The sequence below is a fragment of the Oncorhynchus masou genome, chromosome 1 (genome assembly GCF_036934945.1).
Source record: "Oncorhynchus masou masou isolate Uvic2021 chromosome 1, UVic_Omas_1.1, whole genome shotgun sequence".
In the NCBI taxonomy this organism is placed as follows: domain Eukaryota; kingdom Metazoa; phylum Chordata; class Actinopteri; order Salmoniformes; family Salmonidae; genus Oncorhynchus; species Oncorhynchus masou.
In genome coordinates, this window is record NC_088212.1 from 80,673,345 (window position 1) to 80,698,731 (window position 25,387).

Below are 25,387 nucleotides of genomic sequence, written 5' to 3' on the forward strand. Positions count from 1 at the left end.
TCCTCTCCTCTCCTCTTCTCTCCTGGCCCCTCCCCCTCTCCTCTCCTCTTCTCTCCTGGCCCCTCCCCCTCTCATCTCCCTCTCATCTCCCTCTCCTCTCCTCTCCTCTCCTCTCCTCTCCTCTCCTCTCCTCTCCTCTCCTCTCCTCTCCTCTCCTCCTCTCCTCTCTCCTCTCCTCTCCTCTCCTCTCCTCTCCTCTCCTCTCCTCTCATCTCCCTTTTCTCTCCTCTATTCTTCTCTACTTTACTTTACTCTTCCCTCCCTCTCCTCTCTCTTCCTCTACTCTCTTTCAGTCTCCTCTCTCCTCCTTCCAGGTCTTTCATTTCCCACATACATCTAGCAGAGAGGACAACTCCAGACCACTCCCAAGCCTTTGAAGCCCCAATGACAACCCTAACCTAACAGCCACCCACACTATGCCAACCCTAGCCATGACATATGACTGTGACGTGACTACACTGAGTCTCCAGGTCTGTTTGTGCTCCAGGATAATGTGAGGTCATATCAGGTTAGGTCAGAGCTGCTGCCAGTAGATAAAACAGCTGAGCGGCTCTAGAGAGGATGGGAGGAGGGAAGAGGGCCACACAGCTTTTCACCTTCAAGGGCTTTATTCTAGATTTTTTTACAGCTTTTTTTCTTTGATTTAGTCACCTTAATTTGGGCAATCCTACAAGGGTAAAAATGGCAATAACTTTTGAACAAATTATGATAGAGGCATGAGGTTTTGACACCCTAAACCATTGGTTACCAAATGGTCAATCACAATTGACTGGTCGATCTCCAAGGCATTCCTAGTCAATCACCAAACATTTCTGTAAAAAAATAAAAAATAAAGCCTTAACGTTCCACATTTCTTAATTCCTTTTGCGTTGTCGGCGTCAGATGCACTTGATTCAGCAGCCCTAATGATGTGAAGGGAAAGTGTCCCCTTTTTGAACCTCTTCATGTGTCTGACGGTAGAACTCTGCTTACCCGGCAGGTCCAGAGAGGAAATCAAGTGCACCTACAGGCCTACCGCTGGCCAATAAGATAGTTCAGATCACTGTGTCTGCACAGTTTCCTCGAGCCATAGACTGTAAAAAAAAACTTGAACGCACAGTAACGTTGATACTGTGAGAATTCAAATGAATATGACTAAAGAGAAACTCAACAAATACAGTGTGTTTAAGTTGTTATTCAGCACTGTCAATGCTTTTATAAGCCATAATATGTGTGTTCTCCCTACACCCACTCACACTACAACCAGCACTGCAGCTGCAATGAATGAGAATAGCAAAGTGTTCTGATAGTCATTGTATTTTTATTATAATAGCGACTTGTGTCTTTTTTTAATATCGCCCTAAACTAACTCACTTTACTGGTGCTATTTTTCTACACATGGTGCTTTGCTGTCCAGTGAGTGTCACAACGCTACAGACCGGATCAAGGTGCGTGTGTGGGATGAGGATGATGACATCAAGTCTCGCATGAAACAACACTTCAAACGAGAGTCGGACGACTTCCTGGGCCAGACCATCATCGAGGTCCGCATGCTCAGCGGGGAGATGGATGTGTGGTACAACCTGGGTATGTTCCAGATCATTCTGCTTCCATGTTCCAGATAAGACAGGTTCTATGTTCTAGATAAGACTGGTTCTATGTTCTAGAGAATCATATTTCTATGTTCTAGATAATAATGATTATATATTCACAATCAGACTGCTTCAATGTTCGAGGGAATACTGGTTCTACATTCCAGATCATACTGCTTCCATGCTCTAGATAAGACTGGTTCTATGTTCTAGATTAGACTGGTTTATGTTTTCTATAAAACTGGTTATATGTTGTAGATTAGACTGGTTATATGTTCTAGATAATAATGTTTCTATGTTCTAGATCATATTGATTATATGTTCCAGATTCAACTGCTTCCATGTTCTAGATTAGACTGTTTCTATATTCTAGTTAAGTTTGGTTTTATGTTCTAGATAAGACCGGTACCATTTTCTAGATAAGAGGACTGGTGCATCTGGTTTTGTGTTCTAGATAAGAGAACTGGTATGTATGGTTCTGTGTTCTAGATAAGAGAACTGATATGTATGGTTCTGTGTTCTAGATAAGAGAACTGATATGTCTGGTTCTGTGTTCTAGATAAGAGAACTGATATGTTTGGTTCTGTGTTCTAGATAAGAGAACTGATAAGTCTGGTTCTGTGTTCTAGATAAGATAATTGATAAGTCTGGTTCTGTGTTCTAGATAAGAGCACTGATAAGTCTGGTTCCGTGTTCTAGATAAGAGAACTGATAAGTCTGGTTCTGTGTTCTAGATAAGATAACTGATAATTCTGGTTCTGTGTTCTAGATAAGAGAACTGATCATTCTGGTTATGTGTTCTAGATAAGAGAACTGATAAGTATGGTTCCGTGTTCTAGATAAGAGAACTGATAAGTATGGTTCCGTGTTCTAGATAAGAGAACTGATGCATCTGGTTCCGTGTTCTAGATAAGAGAACTGATGCATCTGGTTCTGTGTTCTAGATAAGAGAACTGATAAGTCGATGGTGTCGGGAGCCATCAGATTGAAGCTCAACGTGGAGATGGAGGGAGAGGAGAAAGTAGCTCCGCCCCACGGCCAGTACACCTGTTTACATGAGGTACTCACCAACTGGTCTGAAGGATTTGTCCACTCTATGGAAACTGTTCCAGGAACTGTCTCCCTCTACTCATCTTCTCTCATGTTATTCTCTTCATCCTGTCTTTCTCTCTTCCTTTAGAACCTGTTCCACCACCTGACGGAGGTAAAGAACAGTGGAGCGGTGAAGATCCCAGAGGTGAAAGGAGAGGAGGCGTGGAAGGTCTACTATGACGACGTGTCCCAGGAGATAGTGGACGAGTTCGCCATGAGATACGGAGTAGAGTCCATCTACCAGGCCATGACGTAAGGACACTCTCTTTCTCCCTCTTTTCTCTCCTCTTGGTTCTCTGAAGGCTTACTGCTGTGCTGATGTAATACAGGAAAGCATGCCTCTGTGTCCTCAGTGTTACAACTATAGAATCCATGGATTCAATTTCTATGGTTCAGAGTGTGCATGTGTGAGAGAGAAGGAAGCGCCTGGCTGCCTGCCTCTGTGTGTGTGTGTGTGTGTGTGTGTGTGTGTGTGTGTGTGTGTGTGTGTGTGTGTGTGTGTGTGTGTGTGTGTGTGTGTGTGTGTGTGTGTGTGTGTGTGTGTGTGTGTGTGTGTGTGTGTGTGTGTGTGTGTGTGAGAGAGAAGGAAGCGCCTGGCTGCCTGTCTCTGTGTGTGTGTGTGTGTGTGTGTGTGTGTGTGTGTGTGTGTGTGTGTGTGTGTGTGTGTGTGTGTGTGTGTGTGTGTGTGTGTGTGTGTGTGCGCTGTCCGCTCTAAAGCCACCATGGGAATTCACAGGAAGTCATCATGGTTCTCAGTGTTCTCTCTCCACGCTCGCCTCCCGCAATTGCTTCTGGGTAATCTGGAGGCTGAGAGCACAGTAATTAATTATGCTCCCCCATGTGAGCATCTGTGTGTGTATGTGTGTCTCTCCCCCTCTCCCTCCCGCTCCATCTTTTTTTGTCTCTCTCGCTGTGTTTTGAAAGGCTATTTAATAAATAATTGATATGGCTGTCCTTCCAGATAAATGGGCTGCTCATTTTTGAAAACCTTTGAAATGCACCTCAAGTTAACCTTTCCTTGTATCAGTATTAAACTATCTCATATAAAGGCCGTATCCCAAACACCACCCTATTCCCTAATAGCCCCATGGGCCCTGGTCAAAAGTAGTGCACTATAAAGAGAATAGGGTGCCATTTGGGACACCCCCTAACAGTCAATGCCTGACTATAGAGCAGAATAGATACCTGTTAAGAGGCAGCCTTCTCCTCCTCTCTCACTATTCCCATGACCTACTTAGTTTTAGTTTAAAGGATTCAGCTCAGGGAGGGAGGGAGGGAGGGAGGGAGAGAGGGAGAGAGGGAGAGAGGGAGGGAGGGAGAGAGGGAGAGAGGGAGAGAGAGAGAGAGAGAGAGAGATATGAACCTAGAGAAGAGTCCCCTAAGCAAGCTGGTCCTGGGACTTTGTTCGCAAACAGACCCCACATAGCCCCAGGACAGCAACACAGTTCGTCCCAACCAAATCACGGGGAAGCAAAATATAATTACTTGACACATTGGAAAGAATTAACAAAGAAACAGAGCAAACTAGAATGCTATTTGGCCCTAAACAGAGAGTACACAGCGGCAGAATACCTGACTGTGACTGACTGACCCAAAATTAAGGAAAGCTTTGACTATGTACTTACTCAGTGAACATAGCCTTGCTATTGAGAAAGGCCGCCGTAGGCAGACATGGCTCTCAAAAGAAGACATGCTATGTGCTCACTGCCCACAAAATGAGGTGGAAACTGAGCTGCACTTCCTAACCTCCTGCCCAACGTATGACCATATTAGAGACACATATTTCCCTCAGATTACACAGATCTTTATTTAACTATTGTTGATTATCTATTTCACCTGTTTCCCATTCCAATAAAGCCCTTTGATTTGAATTGAATGTAATTTAATTGAGTGAGAGAGGGGATAGAGGAGAGTCGACCCTGAAGGCCTTCTACATCAGCTCAGCAGACAGACCTGATCCAAATAGACCTATAATGGATGGACCATCTAAACCACATAGCCCAGCGGTGGCCATCCCTTCTTTTGGGAAGCTATACCCTTCTGGAGGATTTTGCTTAAACCCTACAACAACTAATTCTACTAATCAGTCGCTCCTGAGGACGTTGATTAGCTGAATCAGGTGTTTTACAAGTTTCAACAAATCAGAAATTTGTTGTGTAGAATTGACGTTTCCTAGAAGTGTGTGATTTGCTGAATCAGATGTTTTTGAAGTTTCATCAGCCTATAGCAATGGACATGATGTGTTCAGAGTGTGTATGTCTCTCTCTGTGTATATTGGTATTGGAGTGTTGCAGTGAACATGGTATTGGAGTGTTACGGTGAACATGTTATTGGAGTGTTACAGTGAACATGTTATTGGAGTGTTACAGTGAACATGGTATTGGAGTGTTGCAGTGAACATGGTATTGGAGTGTTACAGTGAACATGGTATTGGAGTGTTACAGTGAATAGCAGCCCATTTGTTTGAGACACAGAGCGGTGACACCTTGGCCATCAAAACTTTGTGTGCATGCGTGCATGCGTGTGTGTGTGTGCGGGGGGGGGGGGGCTCAACCTGTCTCTTGTTGCTGGTAATTTGGAGCAGCTCCTAAGATCAATGGAGTGAGGGGCGGCATGTTTGTTTGTGTGTATTGGTTTTAAAGGAACATTACAATTCCATTCAGAGTTTTCTAATCTTCCTGTTATTGACCTTCTAGCTGGCTCCACTCTGCTGGGAATCACATGACATTACAACTTGCAGAATGTGAATGAGCACAGTCTGCCTCTGTATTCTCTCTCTCCCTCTCTCTCTCTCCGTCCGTCTGTCCATCTGTCCGTCTGTCCGTCCGTCCGTCCGTCCGTCTGTCCGTCCGTCCGTCCGTCCGTCCGTCCGTCCGTCCGTCCGTCCGTCCGTCTGTCTGTCTGTCCGTCCGTCCGTCCGTCCGTCTGTCTGTCTGTCTGTCTGTCTGTCTGTCTGTCTGTATGTCTCTCTGTCTGTCTCTCTGTCTGTCTCTCTGTCTGTCTGTCTGCCTCTCTCTCTCTCTCTCTCTCTCTCTCTCTGCCTGTCTGACTCTTTGATTTAATCTCCCTCAATATCATTCCTCTACTAGTTGAATAATTGCCTCCTTTTCATGATCAAAGGAAAGTTACTACTTAAATCAAACTTCAAATAGTTAGTGTTTTGGCATTTTAATATCCTTCTCTCTCTCTCCCTTTCTCCCCACGCCCCCCCTCTCTCTTCTTCCCTCCCTCTCTCCCCCTCTCTTTCCCTTCCTCTCTCTCTGCCTCCCTTCCACTCTCTGTCCCATCCTCCCTCCCCTCACCTCTCTCCCCCTCTCTTTCCCTTCCTCTCTCTCTGCCTCCCTTCCACTCTCTGTCCCGACCTCCCTCCCCTCACCTCTCTCCCCCTCTCTTTCCCTTCCTCTCTTTCTGCCTCCCTTCCACTCTCTGTCCCGTCCTCCCTCCCCTCACCTCTCTCCCCCAGGCATTTCTCCTGTCTGTCCTCTAAGTACATGTGTCCGGGGGTCCCAGCGGTGATGAGTAACCTGCTAGCCAACATCAACGCCTACTTTGCCCACACCACCACCGTCTCAACCAACATCTCTGCCTCCGACCGTTTCGCTGCATCCAACTTTGGGGTGAGAACGCACGCACACACACACACACTCACCTACACACACACACACACACACACACTCACCTACACACACACACACACACTCAGCTACACACACTCACAGTGTGATTGCTTTACTAACTGAGAAATCTATATATCTGTCTTTCTCACAGAGAGAAAAATTTGTCAAACTTCTAGATCAGCTGCACAACTCTCTGAGGATTGATCTATCCAAGTATCGGGTTTGTACTCTCTCTGTGTGTGTGTGTGTGTGTGTGTGTGTGTGTGTGTGTGTGTCGTGTGTGTGTGTGTGTGTGTGTGTGTGTGTGTGTGTGTGTGTGTGTGTGTGTGTGTGTGTGTGTGTGTGTGTGTGTGTGTGTGTGTGTGGCGTGTGTTTTGTAAAACAGTGGGTGTCTGTGTATAATAGGATTATCTGTCCAGGGGTTGTACCTAGAGATGAACGGTTGTAATGATTTCTATCTCCTGTAGTCTTCTTCACTAGTCCTGTTCACTAGTCCTGTCCACTAATCCTGTTCACTAGTCCTGTCCACTAGACTTGTTCACTAGTCCTGTCCACTAGTCCTGTCCACTAGACTTGTACACAGTACTGTCAGTGGTTGAATTGTTGCTGGTGAAATGATGTGACATAAAAAACATTGCTTCCTATGTGGTGAATGTTTTGTCCTTGCTGTTTCTGTGTGTTTCTGTGAGTTTCTCTGTGTGTGTGTGTCTCCCATTCAATTTCTACTGCAATGTGTGATTATAGAGGCAAAGACAGAGAGCGGGGCAGGTTTTTCACTGAGTGATTATAGAGGTAAAGACAGAGAGCGGGGCAGGTTTTCACTGTGTGATTATAGAGGTAAAGACAGAGAGCGGGGCAGGTTTTCATTGTGTGATTATAGAGATAAAGACAGAGAGTGCGGGGCAGGTTTTCAATGTGTGATTATAGTGGTAAAGACAGAGAGCGGGGCAGGTTTTCACTGTGTGATTATAGAGATAAAGACAGAGAGTGCGGGGCAGGTTTTAAATGTGTGATTATAGAGGCAAAGACAGAGAGCGGGGCAGGTTTTCACTGTGTGATAATAGAGGTAAAGACAGAGAGCGGGGCAGGTTTTTCACTGTCTGATAATAGAGGTAAAGACAGAGAGCGGGGCAGGTTTTCACTGTGTGATAATAGAGGTAAAGACAGAGAGCGGGGCAGGTTTTTCACTGTCTGATAATAGAGGTAAAGACAGAGAGCGGGGCAGGTTTTCACTGTGTGATAATAGAGGTAAAGACAGAGAGCGGGGCAGGTTTTTCACTGTGTGATAATAGAGGTAAAGAGAGAGAGCGGGGCAGGTTTTTCACTGTGTGATAATAGAGGTCAAGACAGAGAGCGGCGCAGGTTTTCACTGTGTGATTATAGAGGCAAAGACAGAGAGCGGTGCAGGTTTTCACTGTGTGATTATAGAGGTAAAGACAGAGAGCGGTTCAGGTTTTCAATGTGTGATTATAGAGGTAAAGACAGAGAGCGGGTCAGGTTTTCAATGTGTGATTATAGAGGCAAAGACAGAGAGCGGGGCAGGTTTTCACTGTGTGATTATAGAGGCAAAGACAGAGAGCGGGGCAGGTTTTCACTGTGTGATTATAGAGGTAAAGACAGAGAGCGGGGCAGGTTTTCACTGTGTGATTATAGAGGCAAAGACAGAGAGCGGGGCAGGTTTTCACTGTGTGATAATATAGGTGAAGACAGAGAGCGGGGCAGGTTTTTCACTGTGCTTGTCTTTTCAGATTGCTGGTGTCGTGTTATTCACACTGATTGAAAGCAGTCAGGAAATGTCACATTGTTTCTGACTGCTGCCGCTCACACATCAATTCACAGACACACACACACACACACACACACACACACACACACACACACACACACACACACACACACACACACACACACACACACACACACACACACACACCTCTTGTCGTCGTACAGTAATGAGATTCAGATCAGGCCAGTCAGTCTCTCCGCTCGCTCGGCGTATGGATTTCTCCGTAATGATATTCTGAAGCAGATTGAGTTTGCTTTTCTCTAAAACCGAGGGAGAGTATCCCCCAACCGAGGGAGAGTATCCCCCACTCTTTTTAAACGTATTCGTCAGGGGAGTCAGAATATGCAGCGACACAGTTTAACAGCTGATTTGTCCCTCTGTGGTGTCCCCTGTCGGCTCTGCTGTCGGCTCTGCTGTCAGTGATTCACAGCAGGTGCTCAGGGATACAGTGTTGTTTCAGACAGTGGACACTTTAAGTCGGAGGAGGGGCTCATTGGAATGGCTGGAAATACCTGTAATGGTGATACATTACCATTCACTACTTCTAGGATGTCTATTTAGCCTACATGTTGAAGTGGACATTGAGGGATATAGGATGTTGATTTAGGGTAGAATTTCAGGCATATGTATATTTAGGGTGAACTGAGGGATATAGGATTTTTATTTGGTCTTCGCCCCGGTGCCTTTACATGGCACGCCGTAATTTGGGTGATATAAAAAATAAAATATTACAGATTCCTGCGTCTGTCTCCCGAATCTCTTCATACCACCATGACACATGGTAGAGGCTGAGGGATCTGGAATGTTAATTTAGCTTTCTATGGTGATGGTTTATGGTAGATACTGAGGGATATAGGATGTCTGTTTAGGTTTCTATGGTGATGGTTTATGGTAGATACTGAGGGATATAGGATATCTGTTTAGGTTTCTATGGTGATGGTTTATGGTAGATACTGAGGGATATAGGATGTCTGTTTAGGTTTCTATGGTGATGGTTTATGGTAGATACTGAGGGATATAGGATGTCTGTTTAGGTTTCTATGGTGATGGTTTATGGTAGATACTGAGGGATATAGGATGTCTGTTTAGGTTTCTATGGTGATGGTTTATGGTAGATACTGAGGGATATAGGATGTCTGTTTAGGTTTCTATGGTGATGGTTTATGGTAGATACTGAGGGATATAGGATGTCTGTTTAGGTTTCTATGGTGATGGTTTATGGTAGATACTGAGGGATATAGGATGTCTGTTTAGGTTTCTATGGTGATGGTTTATGGTAGATACTGAGGGATATAGGATGTCTGTTTAGGTTTCTATGGTGATGGTTTATGGTAGATACTGAGGGATATAGGATATCTGTTTAGGTTTCTATGGATATGATGGATTTATGGTAGATACTGAGGGATATAGGATGTCTGTTTAGGTTTCTATGGTGATGGTTTATGGTAGATACTGAGGGATATAGGATGTCTGTTTAGGTTTCTATGGTGATGGTTTATGGTAGATACTGAGGGATATAGGATGTCTGTTTAGGTTTCTATGGTGATGGTTTATGGTAGATACTGAGGGATATAGGATGTCTGTTTAGGTTTCTATGGTGATGGTTTATGGTAGATACTGAGGGATATAGGATATCTGTTTAGGTTTCTATGGTGATGGTTTATGGTAGATACTGAGGGATATAGGATGTCTGTTTAGGTTTCTATGGTGATGGTTTATGGTAGATACTGAGGGATATAGGATATCTGTTTAGGTTTCTATGGTGATGGTTTATGGTAGATACTGAGGGATATAGGATGTCTGTTTAGGTTTCTATGGTGATGGTTTATGGTAGATACTGAGGGATATAGGATGTCTGTTTAGGTTTCTATGGTGATGGTTTATGGTAGATACTGAGGGATATAGGATATCTGTTTAGGTTTCTATGGTGATGGTTTATGGTAGATACTGAGGGATATAGGATATCTGTTTAGGTTTCTATTGTGATGGTTTATGGTTTAGATACTGAGGGATATAGGATGTCTGTTTAGGTTTCTATGGTGATGATGGTTTATAGGATATCTGTTTAGGTTTCTATGGTGATGGTTTATGGTAGATACTGAGGGATATAGGATATCTGTTTAGGTAGGATGTTGTTTCAGGGTAGACGTTGAGGTATATAAGATGTCTGTTTAGGTAGGATGTTGTTTCAGGGTAGACGTTGAGGTGTATAAGATGTCTGTTTAGGGTAGACATTGAGGTACTGTATATGGGATGGTTTTTTAGAGAATGGATATTTTATATTATTTTAGGGTGGATATGTAAGATGTTGTTCTTAGTAAGGACAATAAAGCTACAAACACAATACACAGTTGAATGATGGTTTAGTGAATGAGTTTTGTCGGTGATCAGCGAGCGGAATTGATGCTTTCATACATGGACTTTGAGTCCATGATCATTCTGCGTTACTTTTGTGATTGGCAGAGAGTTTGGGTGCATCCCAAATTGCACCATATTCCCTATGTAGTGCACTACTTTTGATGAGAGCCTTGTGGGTCCTGGTCAAAAGTAGTGCACTACATAGGGAATAGGGTGCTTTTTGGGATGCGCGGCTTTTGTTCATTTAGAGTTCATGTTGACTTTATGTAACGGACTCAGTAAAGAATCCACTGACATTTCCTCACCAGCCTACTCTAAACCCTCACTGGCAGTACAGCAAAACCTATTGAGCCCCGAGCAGACAAAAATCAGAACATTTCCTCATCAGATCAGAGCACACAGTTATCAGGCCCGTTTTAGACTCTGTCAAACACTGAGTAACAATCTTAGTTATTGGTCTAATGGTTAGGGTTAGAGTTCATTAGGTTTGGGAGGTGTATGTGTGTGTGTGTGTGCCAGTCTGTGGTAAAGAGAAGGGAGAGTGGGGGGCAGTAATGTATAGTTCACCAAGCACCTTTTCTCAGCCTATCAGGGTGCACGTGTGTTGAAAGCTCTCCTGTCACGCTGCTCTGAGCATGAATGGGAGGTTTCCATCACACAGGGCCATGGGGCTTTAACACTAAAAGACCAGACATCAAACTCGTTTAGTGATGATGGCTAGATGTGTCCCATCATCAATATCAATGTGTGAATGAATTATGAGCCTGCGTGGGATACAGCGTTGTGAGACGAGTGGCCTTCAGCACCTGATCCCACCTTGAGGGCCGTACACTACCTAGCTATAATGCTGCATGTTTCCAGGAGGGGAATAGACTGCCACTGGCTGCTGCTTCCCTTTGTGAATCTGTTGGGTAGTGTTAGTTAGTTAGTTAGTTCATAACTGATTTTTATAGCTATTTCTTGTTGTCTATGGCCCTCGTTTCATTATCCTAATACACACACTGTAGCACTTTGGGATTGTTTTTAGATGAAAAGCGCATTACAAATGAAGAGCTCTATTCAGTCTGTATGGACGAAGCGTTCCAGGATGCGTGATAGAAATGTAAAGGTAATTCCCCATTGAGCCGACATATGCAGCGTTTACCATGAATACAGTCTCTGTTAACTCGAGAGCATTGCCTTCCAATTTCAATCCTGCTGTAACACTTAACTCCAGTGATACAGATTGAATAGAGCCTTAACTGTAGAGAGATGGAGAATGAGAAGGGAGCGGTAGAGAGAGAACCATTCTCCTCATTATTTTCTCCTGCAGGATAATTTCCCAGCTGGCAACCCAGAGCGTCTCCAGGACCTGAAGTCTACTGTGGACCTTCTCACCAGCATCACCTTCTTCAGGATGAAGGTATGTATACACTCTCTGTGTGTGTGTGTGTGTGTGTGTGTGTGTGTGTGTGTGTGTGTGTGTGTGTGTGTGTGTGTGTGTGTGTGTGTGTGTGTGTGTGTGTGTGTGTGTGTGTGTGTGTGTGTGTGTGTGTGTGAGAGAGAGAGAGAGAGACACTCCCAGTTTATTGTAGTAGAAGCATACCTATCAATGAATTAGCATATTGGTACATTTACTGCTTGCCTTTACGGTGATAGTCAATATATATATATATATATATATATATATATATACATACAGTTGAAGTCGGAAGTTTACATATACTTAGGTTGGAGTCGTGAAAACTCGTTTTTTAACCATTCCACAAATTTCTTGTAAACAAACCATAGTTTTGGCAAGTCGGTTAGGACATCTACTTTATGCATGGCACAAGTAATTTTCACAACAATTGTTTACAGACAGATTATTTCACTTATAATTCACTGTATCACAATTCCAGTGGGTCAACAGTTTACAGACACTAAGTTGACTGTGCCTTTAAACAGCTTGGAAAATTACAGAAAATTATGTCATGGCATTAGAAGCTTCTGATAGGCTAATTGACATCATTTGAGTCAATTTGAGGTGTACCTGTGGATGTATTTCAAGGTCTACCTTCAAACTCAGTGCCTCTTTGCTTGACATCATGGGAAAATCTAAAGAAATCAGCCAAGACCTCAGAAAATAATGTGTAGACCTCCATAAGTCTGGTTCATCCTTGGGAGCAATTTCCAAACGCCTGAAGGTACCACGTTCATCTGTACAAACAATAGTATGCAAGTATAAACACCATGGGACCACGCAGCCATCATACCACTCAGGAAGGAGACACATTCTGTTTCTTAGAGATGAACGTACTTTGGTGCGAGATATGCAAATCAATCCCAGAACAACAGCAAAGGACCTTGTGAAGATGCTGGAGTAAACAGGTACAAAAGTATCTATATCCACAGTAAAATGAGTCCTATATCGACATAACCTGAAAGGCCGCTCAGCTAGGAAGAAGCCACTGTTCGAAAAACCGCCATAAAAAAGCCAGACTACGGTTTGCAACTGCACATGGGGACAAAGATAGTACCTTTTGGAGAAATGTCCTCTGGTCTGATGAAACAAAAATTGAACCGTTTGGCCATAATGACCATCGTTATGTTTGGAGGAAAAAGGGGGATGCTTGCAAGCTGAAGAACACCATCCCAACCGTGAAGCACGGGGATGGCAGCATCATGTTGTGGGGTTGCTTTGCTGCAGGAGGGACTGGTGCACTTCACAAAATAGATGGCATCATGAGGGAGGAAAATTATGTGGATATATTGAAGCAACATCTCAATACATCAGTCAGGAAGTTAAAGCTTGGTCGCAAATGGGTCTTCCAAATGGACAATGACCCCAAGCATACTTCCACGATGCCAAGCATACTTCCTCGATCCCATAGAAAATTTGTGGGCAGACCTGAAAAAGCGTGTGCGAGCGAGGAGGCCTACAAACCGGACTCAATTACACGAGCTCTGTCAGGAGGAATGGGGCAAAGTTCACCTAACTTATTGTGGGAAGCTTTTGGAAGGCAAGCTGAAACGATGTTACACACTCTGTTGATTGTCTAAGTGACGTGTGCATGCGTGTGCGTGTGTGTGTGTGTGTGTGTGTGCGTGCGTGCATGTGCGTGTGAAGCGTTTTAACCACCCTCTCTCCCAGTGCAATCATCGCCTTGTAATCCTCTCCCCCAGTTACCAAACTGCACACAGATTTATCTAGGTTTAAAAACAGCCCAGTGCTCTCTCTCTCACACACACACACACACACACACACACACACACACACACACACACACACACACACACACGAGTTCTTCTGAAAACACAGACAGTATACAGTAGTTTTCAAAGTATCACGGATAGAGAGGTCTATTTCAATTTTTAAAAGATTTATTCCTTATTAAACTTTAAAATGTGTGTGTGTGTGTGTGTGTTTTGACTTTGTTCCTATCTGTATTACAGGTACAGGAGCTACAGAGTCCTCCCAGAGCCAGTATGGTGGTGAAGGACTGTGTCAGAGCCTGTCTGGACTCAACATACAAATACATCTTTGATAACTGTCATGAACTCTACAACCAGCTACTAGACCAGGTAAAACAGACACTATATCACCCTATATTAATCCCTATATCACCCTATATTAATCCCTATATCACCCTATATTAAACCCTATATCACCCTATATTAAACTCTATATCAGTCCTACATTAAACCCTACATCACGCCTATATTAAATACTATATCAGTCTTATATTAAATCCTGTATCACTCCTATATTAAACCCTATATCACCCTATATTAAACTCTTTATCACTCCTATATTTAATCCTATATCAATCCTATATTATATCCTATATCACCCATATATCACCCCTATATTAAACACTTTAGCCCTCCAACATTAAATCCTATATCACTCCTATATTATATCCTATATCACTCCTATATCACCCCTATATTAAACCCTTTATCACCCCTATATTAAACCCTTTATCACCCCTATATTAAATCCTATATCAGTCCTATATTAAATCCTATATCACTCCTATATTATATCCTATATCACTCCTATATCACCCCTATATTAAACCCTTTATCACCCTATATTAAATCCTATATCAGATCCTATATCACTCCTATGTTAAATCATATATCAGTACTATGTAAAATCCTATAACTGTACTATATATGCTGAGTGTACAAAGCATTAGGAGCACCTTCTTCGTTTTGAGTTGCACCAGCCCCTTTTGCCCTCAGAACAGCCTCAATTCTTTGGGGCATGGAGGTGTCGAAAGTGTTCCACTGTGGTGCTGGCCTATGTTGAATCCAATGCTTCCCACAGTTGTGTCAAGTCGGCTGGATGGGTGGTGGACCATTCTTGATACACACGGGAAACTGTTGAGCATGAAAAACCCAGCAGCATTGCAGTTCTTGACACAAACCTCTGCGCCTGGCACCTACTACCATTCAATGTATTTTTAATTTATTGTATTTACAATGATGGCCTACTCCGGCCAAACCCGGACGACGCTGGGCCAATTGTGTGCTGCCCTATGGGACACACAATCACGCCCGGATGTGATGCAGCCTGGTTCAAAGGCATTTAAATCTTTTGTCTTGCCCATTCACCCTCTGAATGGAACACAGACACAATCCATGTCTCAATTGTCTAAAGGCTTAAAAAATCCTTCTTTAACCTGTCTCATCCCCTTCATCTACACTGATCAGAGTGGATTTAACAGGTGACATCAATAAGCTTTCACCTGGATTCATCTGGTCAGTCTATGTCATCGAAGGAACAGGTATTCCTAATGTTTTGTACACTCAGTCCTATATTCATTTTATATCATTTCTATATCGGCCCTCTGTCAGTCCTAAGGTGCACTACAGGAGTTAGTGTGTTCTGTCTAACAGAGAGATAATGTCCTTCAGGTCTGTAACAGTCATGTATCTGTTCTGTAAAAGGCAAGTTCTGCAACAGTGAGGTAATGTCCTGCTGGTCTATAACAAGGAGTTTATAACTGTAGAAGTTGAATAATAATCTTCCTTTGTAGAAACAGCCTGAGGAGTTTTTAGCAATTACCCAGCAGAGAGATAGATACAGCCACTAATTACAACTCAGTCTAACGCACTCACAAACGAGTCACACACTCCATCAACACACACACACACACACACACACACACACACACACACACACACACACTTATAGACACACACCTACTCCATCAACACACACACACACACACACACACACACACACACACACACACACACACACACACACACACACACACACACACACACACACACTTATAGACCAGACACCTACTCCATCAACACACACACACAGGCACACACACACTCTATCAACACACACACACAAACACACACACACGCACACACACACATACACACTCCATCAACACACACACACACACACACACACACTTATAGACCAGACACCTACTCCATCAACACACACACACAGGCACACACACACGCACACACACACATACACACTCTATCAACACACACACACACACACACACACGCACACACACACACACATATACGCACACACTTGCAGACAGGACACACTCTTCATCAACACACTAGTCACCACAACATCAACACACACACATGTTCTCTCCTGGAGCTAACCTCAGGGTGGTGGATGACTATATCATAATATTACAGCCTGCCTTTGTGCCACTGTGGATATTTCCCATAAAAGACGTCCATTGTGTTGTCTTGGCTGCCCTCGTTCTCTCACTGGAAATACCACCGTCCAACCAGAGGCTGATTATGTAACGCTACAAAGCACTCTGCATGGGAGGGAGGGATGGAGTGGAGGTGGGAGAAAGAGACAAAGGGAAGGAGGGAGTGGGGAAGGGAGGGTGAGAAGGCATGGCGGGATCAGGGAGAGGAAGGAGGGAGAGGGGAAGGGAGGGAGAGAAAGCATGGAGGGATCAGGGAGAGGAAGGAGGGAGAGAAGGCATGGAGGGATCAGGGAGAGGAAGGAGGGAGTGGGGAAGGGAGGGAGGGAGCATGGAGGATCATGGAGGGAGGAGGGAGAGGGAGGGAGAGGAAGGATGGAGGGAAGGGGGGGAGGGAGAGAAGGCATGGAGGGATCAGGGAGAGGGGAGAGTGGGGAAGGAGGGAGAGAAGGCATGGAGGGATCAGGGGAGAGGAAGGAGGGAAGTGGGGGATCAGGGAGAGGAAGGAGGGAGTGGGGAAGGGGAGAGAAGGCATGGAGGGATCAGGGAGAGGAAGGAGGGAGTGGGGAAGGGAGGGAGAGAAGGCATGGAGGGATCAGGGAGAGGAAGGAGGGAGTGGGGAAGGGAGGGAGAGAAGGCATGGAGGGATCAGGGAGAGGAAGGAGGGAGTCGGGGAGAGGGGAAGAGGGGGGAGGGAGGGAGAGAAGGCATGGAGGGATCAGGGAGAGGAAGGAGGGAGTGGGGAAGGGAGGGAGGGAGAGAAGGCATGGAGGGATCGGGGAGAGGAAGGAGGGAGAGGGGAAGGGAGGGAGAGAAGGCATGGAGGGATCAGGGGGGAGGGGAGGAAGGAGGGAGAGAAGGCATGGAGGGATCGGGGAGAGGAAGGAGGGAGTGGGGAATGGAAGGAGAGAAGGCATGGAGGGATCAGGGAGAGGAAGGGGGAGTGGGGAAGGGAGGGAGAGAAGGCATGGAGGGATCGGGGAGAGGAAGGAGGGAGTGGGGAAGGGAGGGAGAGAAGGCATGGAGGGATCGGGGAGAGGAAGGAGGGAGAGAAGGCATGGAGGGATCGGGGAGAGGAAGGAGGGAGTGGGGAATGGAGGGAGAGAAGGCATGGAGGGATCAGGGTGAGGAAGGAGGGAGTGGGGAAGGGAGGGAGGGAGAGAAGGCATGGAGGGATCGGGGAGAGGAAGGAGGGAGTGGGGAAGGGAGGGAGAGAAGGCATGGAGGGATCAGGGAGAGGAAGGAGGGAGAGGGGAATGGAGGGAGAGAAGGCATGGAGGGATCAGGGAGAGGAATGAGGGAGAGGGGAAGGGAGGGAGAGAAGGCATGGAGGGATCAGGGAGAGGAAGGATGGAGTGGGGAAGGGAGGGAGAGAAGGCATGGAGGGATCGGGTAGAGGAGGAGGGAGAGAAGGCATGGAGGGATCGGCGAGAGGAAGGAGGGAGTGGGGAAGGGAGGGAGAGAAGGCATGGAGGGATCAGGGAGAGGAAGGAGGGAGAGGGGAAGGGAGGGAGAGAAGGCATGGAGGGATCAGGGAGAGGAAGGAGGGAGAGGGGAAGGGAGGGAGAGAAGGCTTGGAGGGATCAGGGAGAGGAAGGAGGGAGTGGGGGAGGGAGGGAAGGCATGGAGGGATCAGGGAGAGAAAGGAGGGAGTGGGGAAGGGAGGGAGAGAAGGCATGGAGGGATCGGGGAGAGGAAGGAGGGAGTGGGGAAGGGAGGGAGAGAAGGCATGGAGGGATCGGGTAGAGGAGAAGGGAGAGAAGGCATGGAGGGATCGGGGAGAGGAAGTAGGGAGTGGGGAAGGGAGGGAGAGAAGGCATGGAGGGATCAGGGAGAGGAAGGAGGGAGAGGGGAAGGGAGGGAGAGAAGGCATGGAGGGATCGGGGAGAGGAAGGAGGGAGAGGGGAAGGGAGGGAGAGAAGGCTTGGAGGGATCGGGGAGAAGAAGGAGGGAGTGGGGAAGGGAGGGAGGGATCGGGGAGAGGAAGGGGGGAGAGCTTAAACATTCCCGTAACGCCTGGCAGAGATGGAGGGATTTAAAAAGAGAGCAGTGAAGGAAGGAAGCAGAGCAGGTCAAGAAAGAGAGAGTATTTTAAGTCCAAATTCTCTCCATTGGAATTCAGTCACTGTGGAGGAAGGAGGTGAGATGCCCAGTACTGCATGTCTCTGTAGATACACTGTAGGCAAATGTATATTCCTGTCTTCCACTGCTGATAGGTGGAGAGGTCAGACATATGAATGGCCCTAGTCCACCATTTTGGCCCACAGACTATCAATCACACACACACACACACACACTCATGGACGCATGTACACACACACACACACACACACACACACACACACACACACACACACACACACACACACACACACACACACACACACACACACACACACACACACACACACACACACACACACAGACAGCTCTCTAAAATGATCTGCATCCATTTCTGCATTTATTCTGCTCACTATCTCTCTCTCTCACACACACACTCACTCACACACACACACATACATATATATATACACACACACATTATGGCCAATTGATAGCAGTACAGGCCAGGCTGTGTAGTGTGTATTATTAGGGTTTATTTACTGTTGAACTGAAGTGTATGTTCAGCACTGTGAGGACACCACATTAGCACGGATGTGTTTCTCTGTCTGCCTGTCTGTTACTACACACCTTGAGTCTCATGTATAGTCATACCACACACACACACAGATAGTCTTATCACATGTGTCGCTGATCGGATGCACTAAGGCCAAATCTGGTTAAAATTCCTCTTGGCTCCAGTTTAATTTAATTTACACAGGTAATTTTCACTTAAATATAATCAGTGTTAGGGGCTTCCCGGGTGGCGCAGTGGTTAAGGGCGCTGTACTGCAGCGCCAGCTGTGCCACCAGAGACCCTGGGTTTGTGCCCAGGCTCTGTCGCAACCGGTCCGTGGGACGATGCAAAATTGGCCTGCGTTAGGGTTAGGGAGGGCTTGTCCGGTAGGGATATCCTTGTCCCATCGCGCACCAGTGACTCCTGTGGCGGGCCGGGCAACCAAGGTTGCCAGGTGCATGGTGTTTCCTCCGACACATTGGTGCGGCTGGCTTGAGGGTTGGATGCGCACTGTTTTAAGAAGCAGTGCGGATTGGTTGGATTGTGTATCAGAGGACGCATGACTTTGTCTGTCCCGAGCCCGTAGGGGAGTTGTAGCGATGAGACAAGATAGTAGCTACTACTAAATATAATCAGTGATCTAGTCAGAGGGTTCCTGGTTAGAATCCCATTTAGCAGGCCTCCTGAATGGTGCAGCGGTCTGAGGCTGTGTCACAACCTATCGTGGATTGGCGGGATGGATGGGTTTGGGTTTGGATGGACGTATGACTCGACCTTCGCCTCTCCCGAGTCCATTGGGGAGTTGCAGGAATGAGACAAGATCGGAAAAAAGGGTCAAATCTGAACCAAATAAATCTTTCTCCGGTGAGCCAGTCAACAAATTGGTTATTTTTGCTTATATTAGGGATGTCAGTCCCCATGTCTGTTATTGTCTCCTTTAGGTGTTTCCTACTGTGTTGATTCGCTGTCTGTTTGTCCAGATGTGTAAATAAACTGTTGTCCTGTGATTGCCATCCAGATGAGTGATACAGCGTCTGAGAGAGTTAATGTGTGTCCCAAATGGCACCCTATTCCTTATATAGTGCTCTACTTGTAGTACCAGTACCTCTTTTAGTATGGCACTATATGAGTATCTGCTATTTGGACTGGTTTGTGGCTGGTGAAACGGTCCTCCCAGTTTGGAATACTGATCATGGTTGGTACAGTACTGCTAGTTCTCCTGGAATCAGTACTGATATTCCCTGTTGGTTACACACTGGTGAAACGGTCATCCCAGTTTGGAATACTGATCATGGTTGGTACAGTACTGCTAGTTCTCCTGGAATCAGTACTGATATTCCCTGTTGGTTACACACTGGTGAAACGGTCCTCCCAGTTTGGAATACTGATCATGGTTGGTACAGTACTGCTGTTGGTTACACAGTTCTCCTGGAATCAGTACTGATATTCCCTGTTGGTTACACACTGGTGAAACGGTCCTCCCAGTTTGGAATACTGATCATGGTTGGTACAGTACTGCTAGTTCTCCTGGAATCAGTACTGATATTCCCTGTTGGTTACACACTGGTGAAACGGTCCTCCCAGTTTGGAATACTGATCATGGTTGGTACAGTACTGCTAGTTCTCCTGGAATCAGTACTGATATTCCCTGTTGGTTACACACTGGTGAAACGGTCATCCCAGTTTGGAATACTGATCATGGTTGGTACAGTACTGCTAGTTCTCCTGGAATCAGTACTGATATTCCCTGTTGGTTACACACTGGTGAAACGGTCCTCCCAGTTTGGAATACTGATCATGGTTGGTACAGTACTGCTACTTCTCCTGGAATCAGTACTGATATTCCCTGTTGGTTACACACTGGTGAAACGGTCCTCCCAGTTTGGAATACTGATCATGGTTGGTACAGTACTGCTACTTCTCCTGGAATCAGTACTGATATTCCCTGTTGGTTACACACTGGTGAAACGGTCCTCCCAGTTTGGAATACTGATCATGGTTGGTACAGTACTGCTACTTCTCCTGGAATCAGTACTGATATTCCCTGTACTGGTTGGAACAGTACACTGGTTACACACTGGTGAAACGGTCCTCCCAGTTTGGAATACTGATCATGGTTGGTACAGTACTGGTACTAGTTCTCCTGGAATCAGTACTGATATTCCCTGTTGGTTACACACTGGTGAAACGGTCCTCCCAGTTTGGAATACTGATCATGGTTGGTACAGTACTGCTAGTTCTCCTGGAATCAGTACTGATATTCCCTGTTGGTTACACACTGGTGAAACTGATATTCCCTGTTGGTTACACACTGGTGAAACGGTCCTCCCAGTTTGGAATACTGATCATGGTTGGTACAGTACTGCTAGTTCTCCTGGAATCAGTACTGATATTCCCTGTTGGTTACACACTGGTGAAACAAAATCACACCCTCATATGCCCTGTGCAGTGCACCATAGTGTGGCAGGCAGCCCTATACGGCTCTGGTCAAAGTTCTGCACTACAGGGGGGAAAGGATGTGATTTGAGATTCGCCCTAGAGGACGGGATTCTTGTGAATATAGAGTGTATGATTAGCATGCTACTATAGTGCTGGTGATTTAGTTACCCTATGTCCCCAAATATCAAATTAGTCAAAGGAGAGGGATCAGATGTTTGAGAGGGGCTTCAATCTCAAACAATGTATGTAGACCCATAATCCTTCACAAAGGAGAGAGAGCACACAGAGAAGAGAAACATTGATTTCAAGCTAAATAGTTAATTAATTGATTGAGTTTACAGAGCCAGGTATCACGAATAGAAACTGTTTAGACTCAGTGCTTTGTCAAGGGTCTACTGGTCCTTGCCCCTGTCCACTTTAATAGATATGCTTAAATTTAAGTCATATATTAAATAACAATTGTTAGGAAAATACATTTTGGTCTGTGCTAGTCCCACAGCCCAAAGAATGACAGTATGTATCTTTTCAGTATTTTTACACTGTCTTTCCATTGAAGAGAGGGGTTACAGAGCCAATTCACGAAACCCAATGCTTCCTGATTGAAAATAGGAAAAGCACTTTGAGTCGGCTTGTTGTAGGTGCTTGGGAATAATTCAATGAAGTCCTTGAAGAAAAGAAAGACCCACACACTGCTCTTGCCAATATCACTTAGTTGGTTAATTCAGCTTTTCTTCAAGGATGTACTGCTGGTGCTAGACACAATAATCATAAAATCGATATGCAGTGGGGCAAAAAAATATTTAGTCAGCCACCAATTGTGCAAGTTCTCCCACATAAAAAGATGAGAGAGGCCTGTAATTTTCATCATAGGTACACTTCAACTATGACAGACAAAATGAGAAAAAAAATCCAGAAAATCACATTGTAGGATTTTTAATTAATTAATTTGCAAATTATGGTGGAAAGTAAGTATTTGGTCAATAACAAAAGTTTATCTCAATACTTTGTTATATACCCTTTGTTGGCAATGACGGAGGTGAAATGTTTTCTGTAAGTCTTCACAAGGTTTTCACACACTGTTGCTGGTATTTTGGCCCATTCCTCCATGCAGATCTCCTCTAGAGCAGTGATGGTTTGGGGCTGTTGCTGGGCAACACGGACTTTCAACTCCCTCCAAAGATTTTCTATGGGGTTGAGATCTGGAGACTGGCTAGGCCACTCCAGGACCTTGAAATGGTTCTTATGAAGCCACTCCTTCGTTGCCCGGGCGGTGTGTTTGGGATCATTGTCATGCTGAAAGACCCAGCCACGTTTAATCTTCAATGCCCTTTTTGATGGAAGGAGGTTTTCACTCAAAATCTCCCGATACATGGACCCCATTCATTCTTTCTTTCCTTTTCACGGATCAGTCGTCCTGGTCCCTTTGCAGAAAAACAGCCCCAAAGCATGATGTTTCCACCCCCATGCTTCACAGTAGGTATGGTGTTCTTTGGATGCACCTCAGCATTCTTTGTCCTCCAAACACGACGAGTTGAGTTTTTACCAAAAAGTTCTATTTTGGTTTCATCTGACCATATGACGTTCTCCCATTCTTCTTCTGGATCATGCAAATGCTCTCTAGCAAACTAGACGGTCCTGGACATGTACTGGCTTAAGCGGGGGGGGCACGTCTGGCACTGCAGGATTTGAGTCCCTGGTGGAGTAGTGTGTTACTGATGGTAGGCTTTGATACTCTGGTCCCAGCTCTCTGCAGGTCATTCACTAGGTCCCCCCATGTGGTTCTGGGATTTTTGCTCACCGTTCTTGTGATCATTTTGACCCCACGGGGTGAGATCTTGCGTGGAGCCCCATATCGAGGGAGATTATCAGTGGTCTTGTATGTCTTCCATTTCCTAATAATTGCTCCCACAGTTGATTTCTTCAAACCAAGCTGCTTACCTATTGCAGATTCAGTCTTCCCAGCCTGGTGCAGGTCTACAATTTTGTTTCTGGTGTCCTTTGACAGCTCTTTGGTCTTGGCCATAGTGGAGTTTGGAGTGTGACTGTTTGAGGTTGTGTACAGGTGTATTTTATACTGATAACAAGTTCAAACAGGTTCCATTAATACAGGTAACGAGTGGAGGACAGAGGAGCCTCTTAAAGAAGAAGTTACAGGTCTGTGAGAGCCAGAAATCTTGCTTGTTTGTAGGTGACCAAATACTTATTTTCCACCATAATTTTCAAATAAATTCATTAAAAATCCTACAATGTGATTTTCTGGATTTTTTTCTGTCATATTTGAAGTGTACCTATGATGAAAATTACAGGCCTATCTCATCTTTTTAAGTCGGAGAACTTGCACAATTGTTGGCTGACTAAATACTTTTTTGCCCCACTGTATACAATAAACCATGTTTATATTCACTACCCATACATGTTGACCTCTGCTGGTGGTTAATCCTCCATCCCAAAGAAGGCAGTATGATGAAAGGCAGATCTTTTAAGAGTAGTTTAGATTAAATGACCCCAACCCAAAGAAGGCAGTATGATGAAAGGCAGATCTTTTAAGAGTAGTTTAGATTAACATGTTGGTGTTTGACCCCAACCCAAAGAAGGCAGTATGATGAAAGGCAGATCTTTTAAGAGTAGTTTAGATTAACATGTTGGTGGTTGACCCCAACCCAAAGAAGGCAGTATGATGAAAGGCAGATCTTTTAAGAGTAGTTTAGATTAACATGTTGGTGGTTGACCCCAACCCAAAGAAGGCAGTATGATGAAAGGCAGATCTTTTAAGAGAAGTTTAGATTAACATGTTGGTGTTTGACCCCAACCCAAAGAAGGCAGTATGATGAAAGGCAGATCTTTTAAGAGAAGTTTAGATTAACATGTTGGTGTTTGACCCCAACCCAAAGAAGGCAGATCTTTTAAGAGTAGTTTAGATTAACATGTTGGTGGTTGACCCCAACCCAAAGAAGGCAGTATGATGAAAGGCAGGTCTCAGTAAGGGCAGACCTCAGCTTTAACACACATATCATATTTTATATTAGCCCACCATGGGAGTTGAACCCACAACCCTGGTGTTGCAAGCACCATGCTCTACCAATTGAGCTTCAAGGGACCCAATGAGGTTATCCTCATTGAGTTGAAATCTATTCTACCAGAGAGACCTGTTCATTTACATGTGAACTTAAATGAATGGATTACAGCATTGAGTATACATGTTGGCCTCTGGTTGGTTTGTCCCACAGACCAAGGAAAGCCTGTACGGCTAAAGGCAGATATTCTCAGAGGGCGGTAGGTTAACCCTCAGCTTTATGATGGATGTACAATATACCTGCTATTTTACCACCTCTAACAATGTGTTGTTTGACATTATGAATATAGATGAGCAGGGAGATGCATTGGTAATACACAACCTTCATCAATGCCCTTCACACAACGGTATATAGTACACAAACAGCCATGCACTTTCAGGACCACACACATTCATTTTGCATAGAGTTCTGTTTCATTATTCATATCTCTACAGTAAGACAGACTACTGCAGCCTTGCACACACACGCACACACACACACCACAGCAGGGACGACACACAAAGACCCCTTGGAAAGCAGTCAGCTTCAGACCAGGGGAGTGAAATTCAAATATTGGAAGGCTGCATTTCTTGTTAGCTTTCATTCCTTCTCTCCTTTAAGCTAAGTCAGTTTATTGATCAACTGTCCAGGGGAGCAATGTCAACTAGCACACACTGCAGCCATCAAGTAGTTGAGTTTGATAATCCTTTCATCCCTATATTCAGTTAATGTCAACGAATACCATAGGTTTTTCCAGTCTGTCAGGGACTCAACCAAAATGAGTGCGTTCTGAGAATCTACTGTAGATGTGTTGTTACCCAATGACATCCTGTAATTAGCATGATAGGTGACTGCCTCATCTTATTAGTATTGTCAGTAAAATCCCACCTTGAAACGCCTTTAAAGTTGCTTTTTTTGATGATACATATGAACATGCTCTAAAGCTCTTGTGTTGTAGACCTGGCTTTGTATGTCCATTGACCGGTTCAATGACAATTGCTGGTCTCTCGGATGGCTGTCTGGCTATGCCCGGATTTCATTCTTTTTCATAAGGCGGCCATAAAAATAACTATTAAAGTGCAAGAAAGATTTTTTTGAAATCTCACCTTTCTAGGAAAGAATAATTCATGCTGAGAGCTCAAATACATGGTACAAAATATGATACAAATATGATTATGTTCC

At 45.0% G+C, this 25,387-nt stretch overlaps 1 protein-coding gene across 1 annotated transcript in view; it reads left to right on the forward strand.

Moving 5' to 3' along the window:
* The window catches only part of LOC135551546 (protein unc-13 homolog C-like), a 284,691-nt gene that overhangs the window by 101,630 nt on the left and 157,674 nt on the right, over positions 1-25,387 (forward strand). The window contains exons 11-17 of the mRNA XM_064982756.1: positions 1,397-1,566; positions 2,516-2,631; positions 2,752-2,915; positions 6,127-6,280; positions 6,432-6,500; positions 11,737-11,826; positions 13,839-13,967. Coding sequence (XP_064838828.1) covers positions 1,397-1,566; positions 2,516-2,631; positions 2,752-2,915; positions 6,127-6,280; positions 6,432-6,500; positions 11,737-11,826; positions 13,839-13,967 — 892 coding nt within the window. The remainder of the gene's footprint in view (positions 1-1,396; positions 1,567-2,515; positions 2,632-2,751; positions 2,916-6,126; positions 6,281-6,431; positions 6,501-11,736; positions 11,827-13,838; positions 13,968-25,387) is intronic.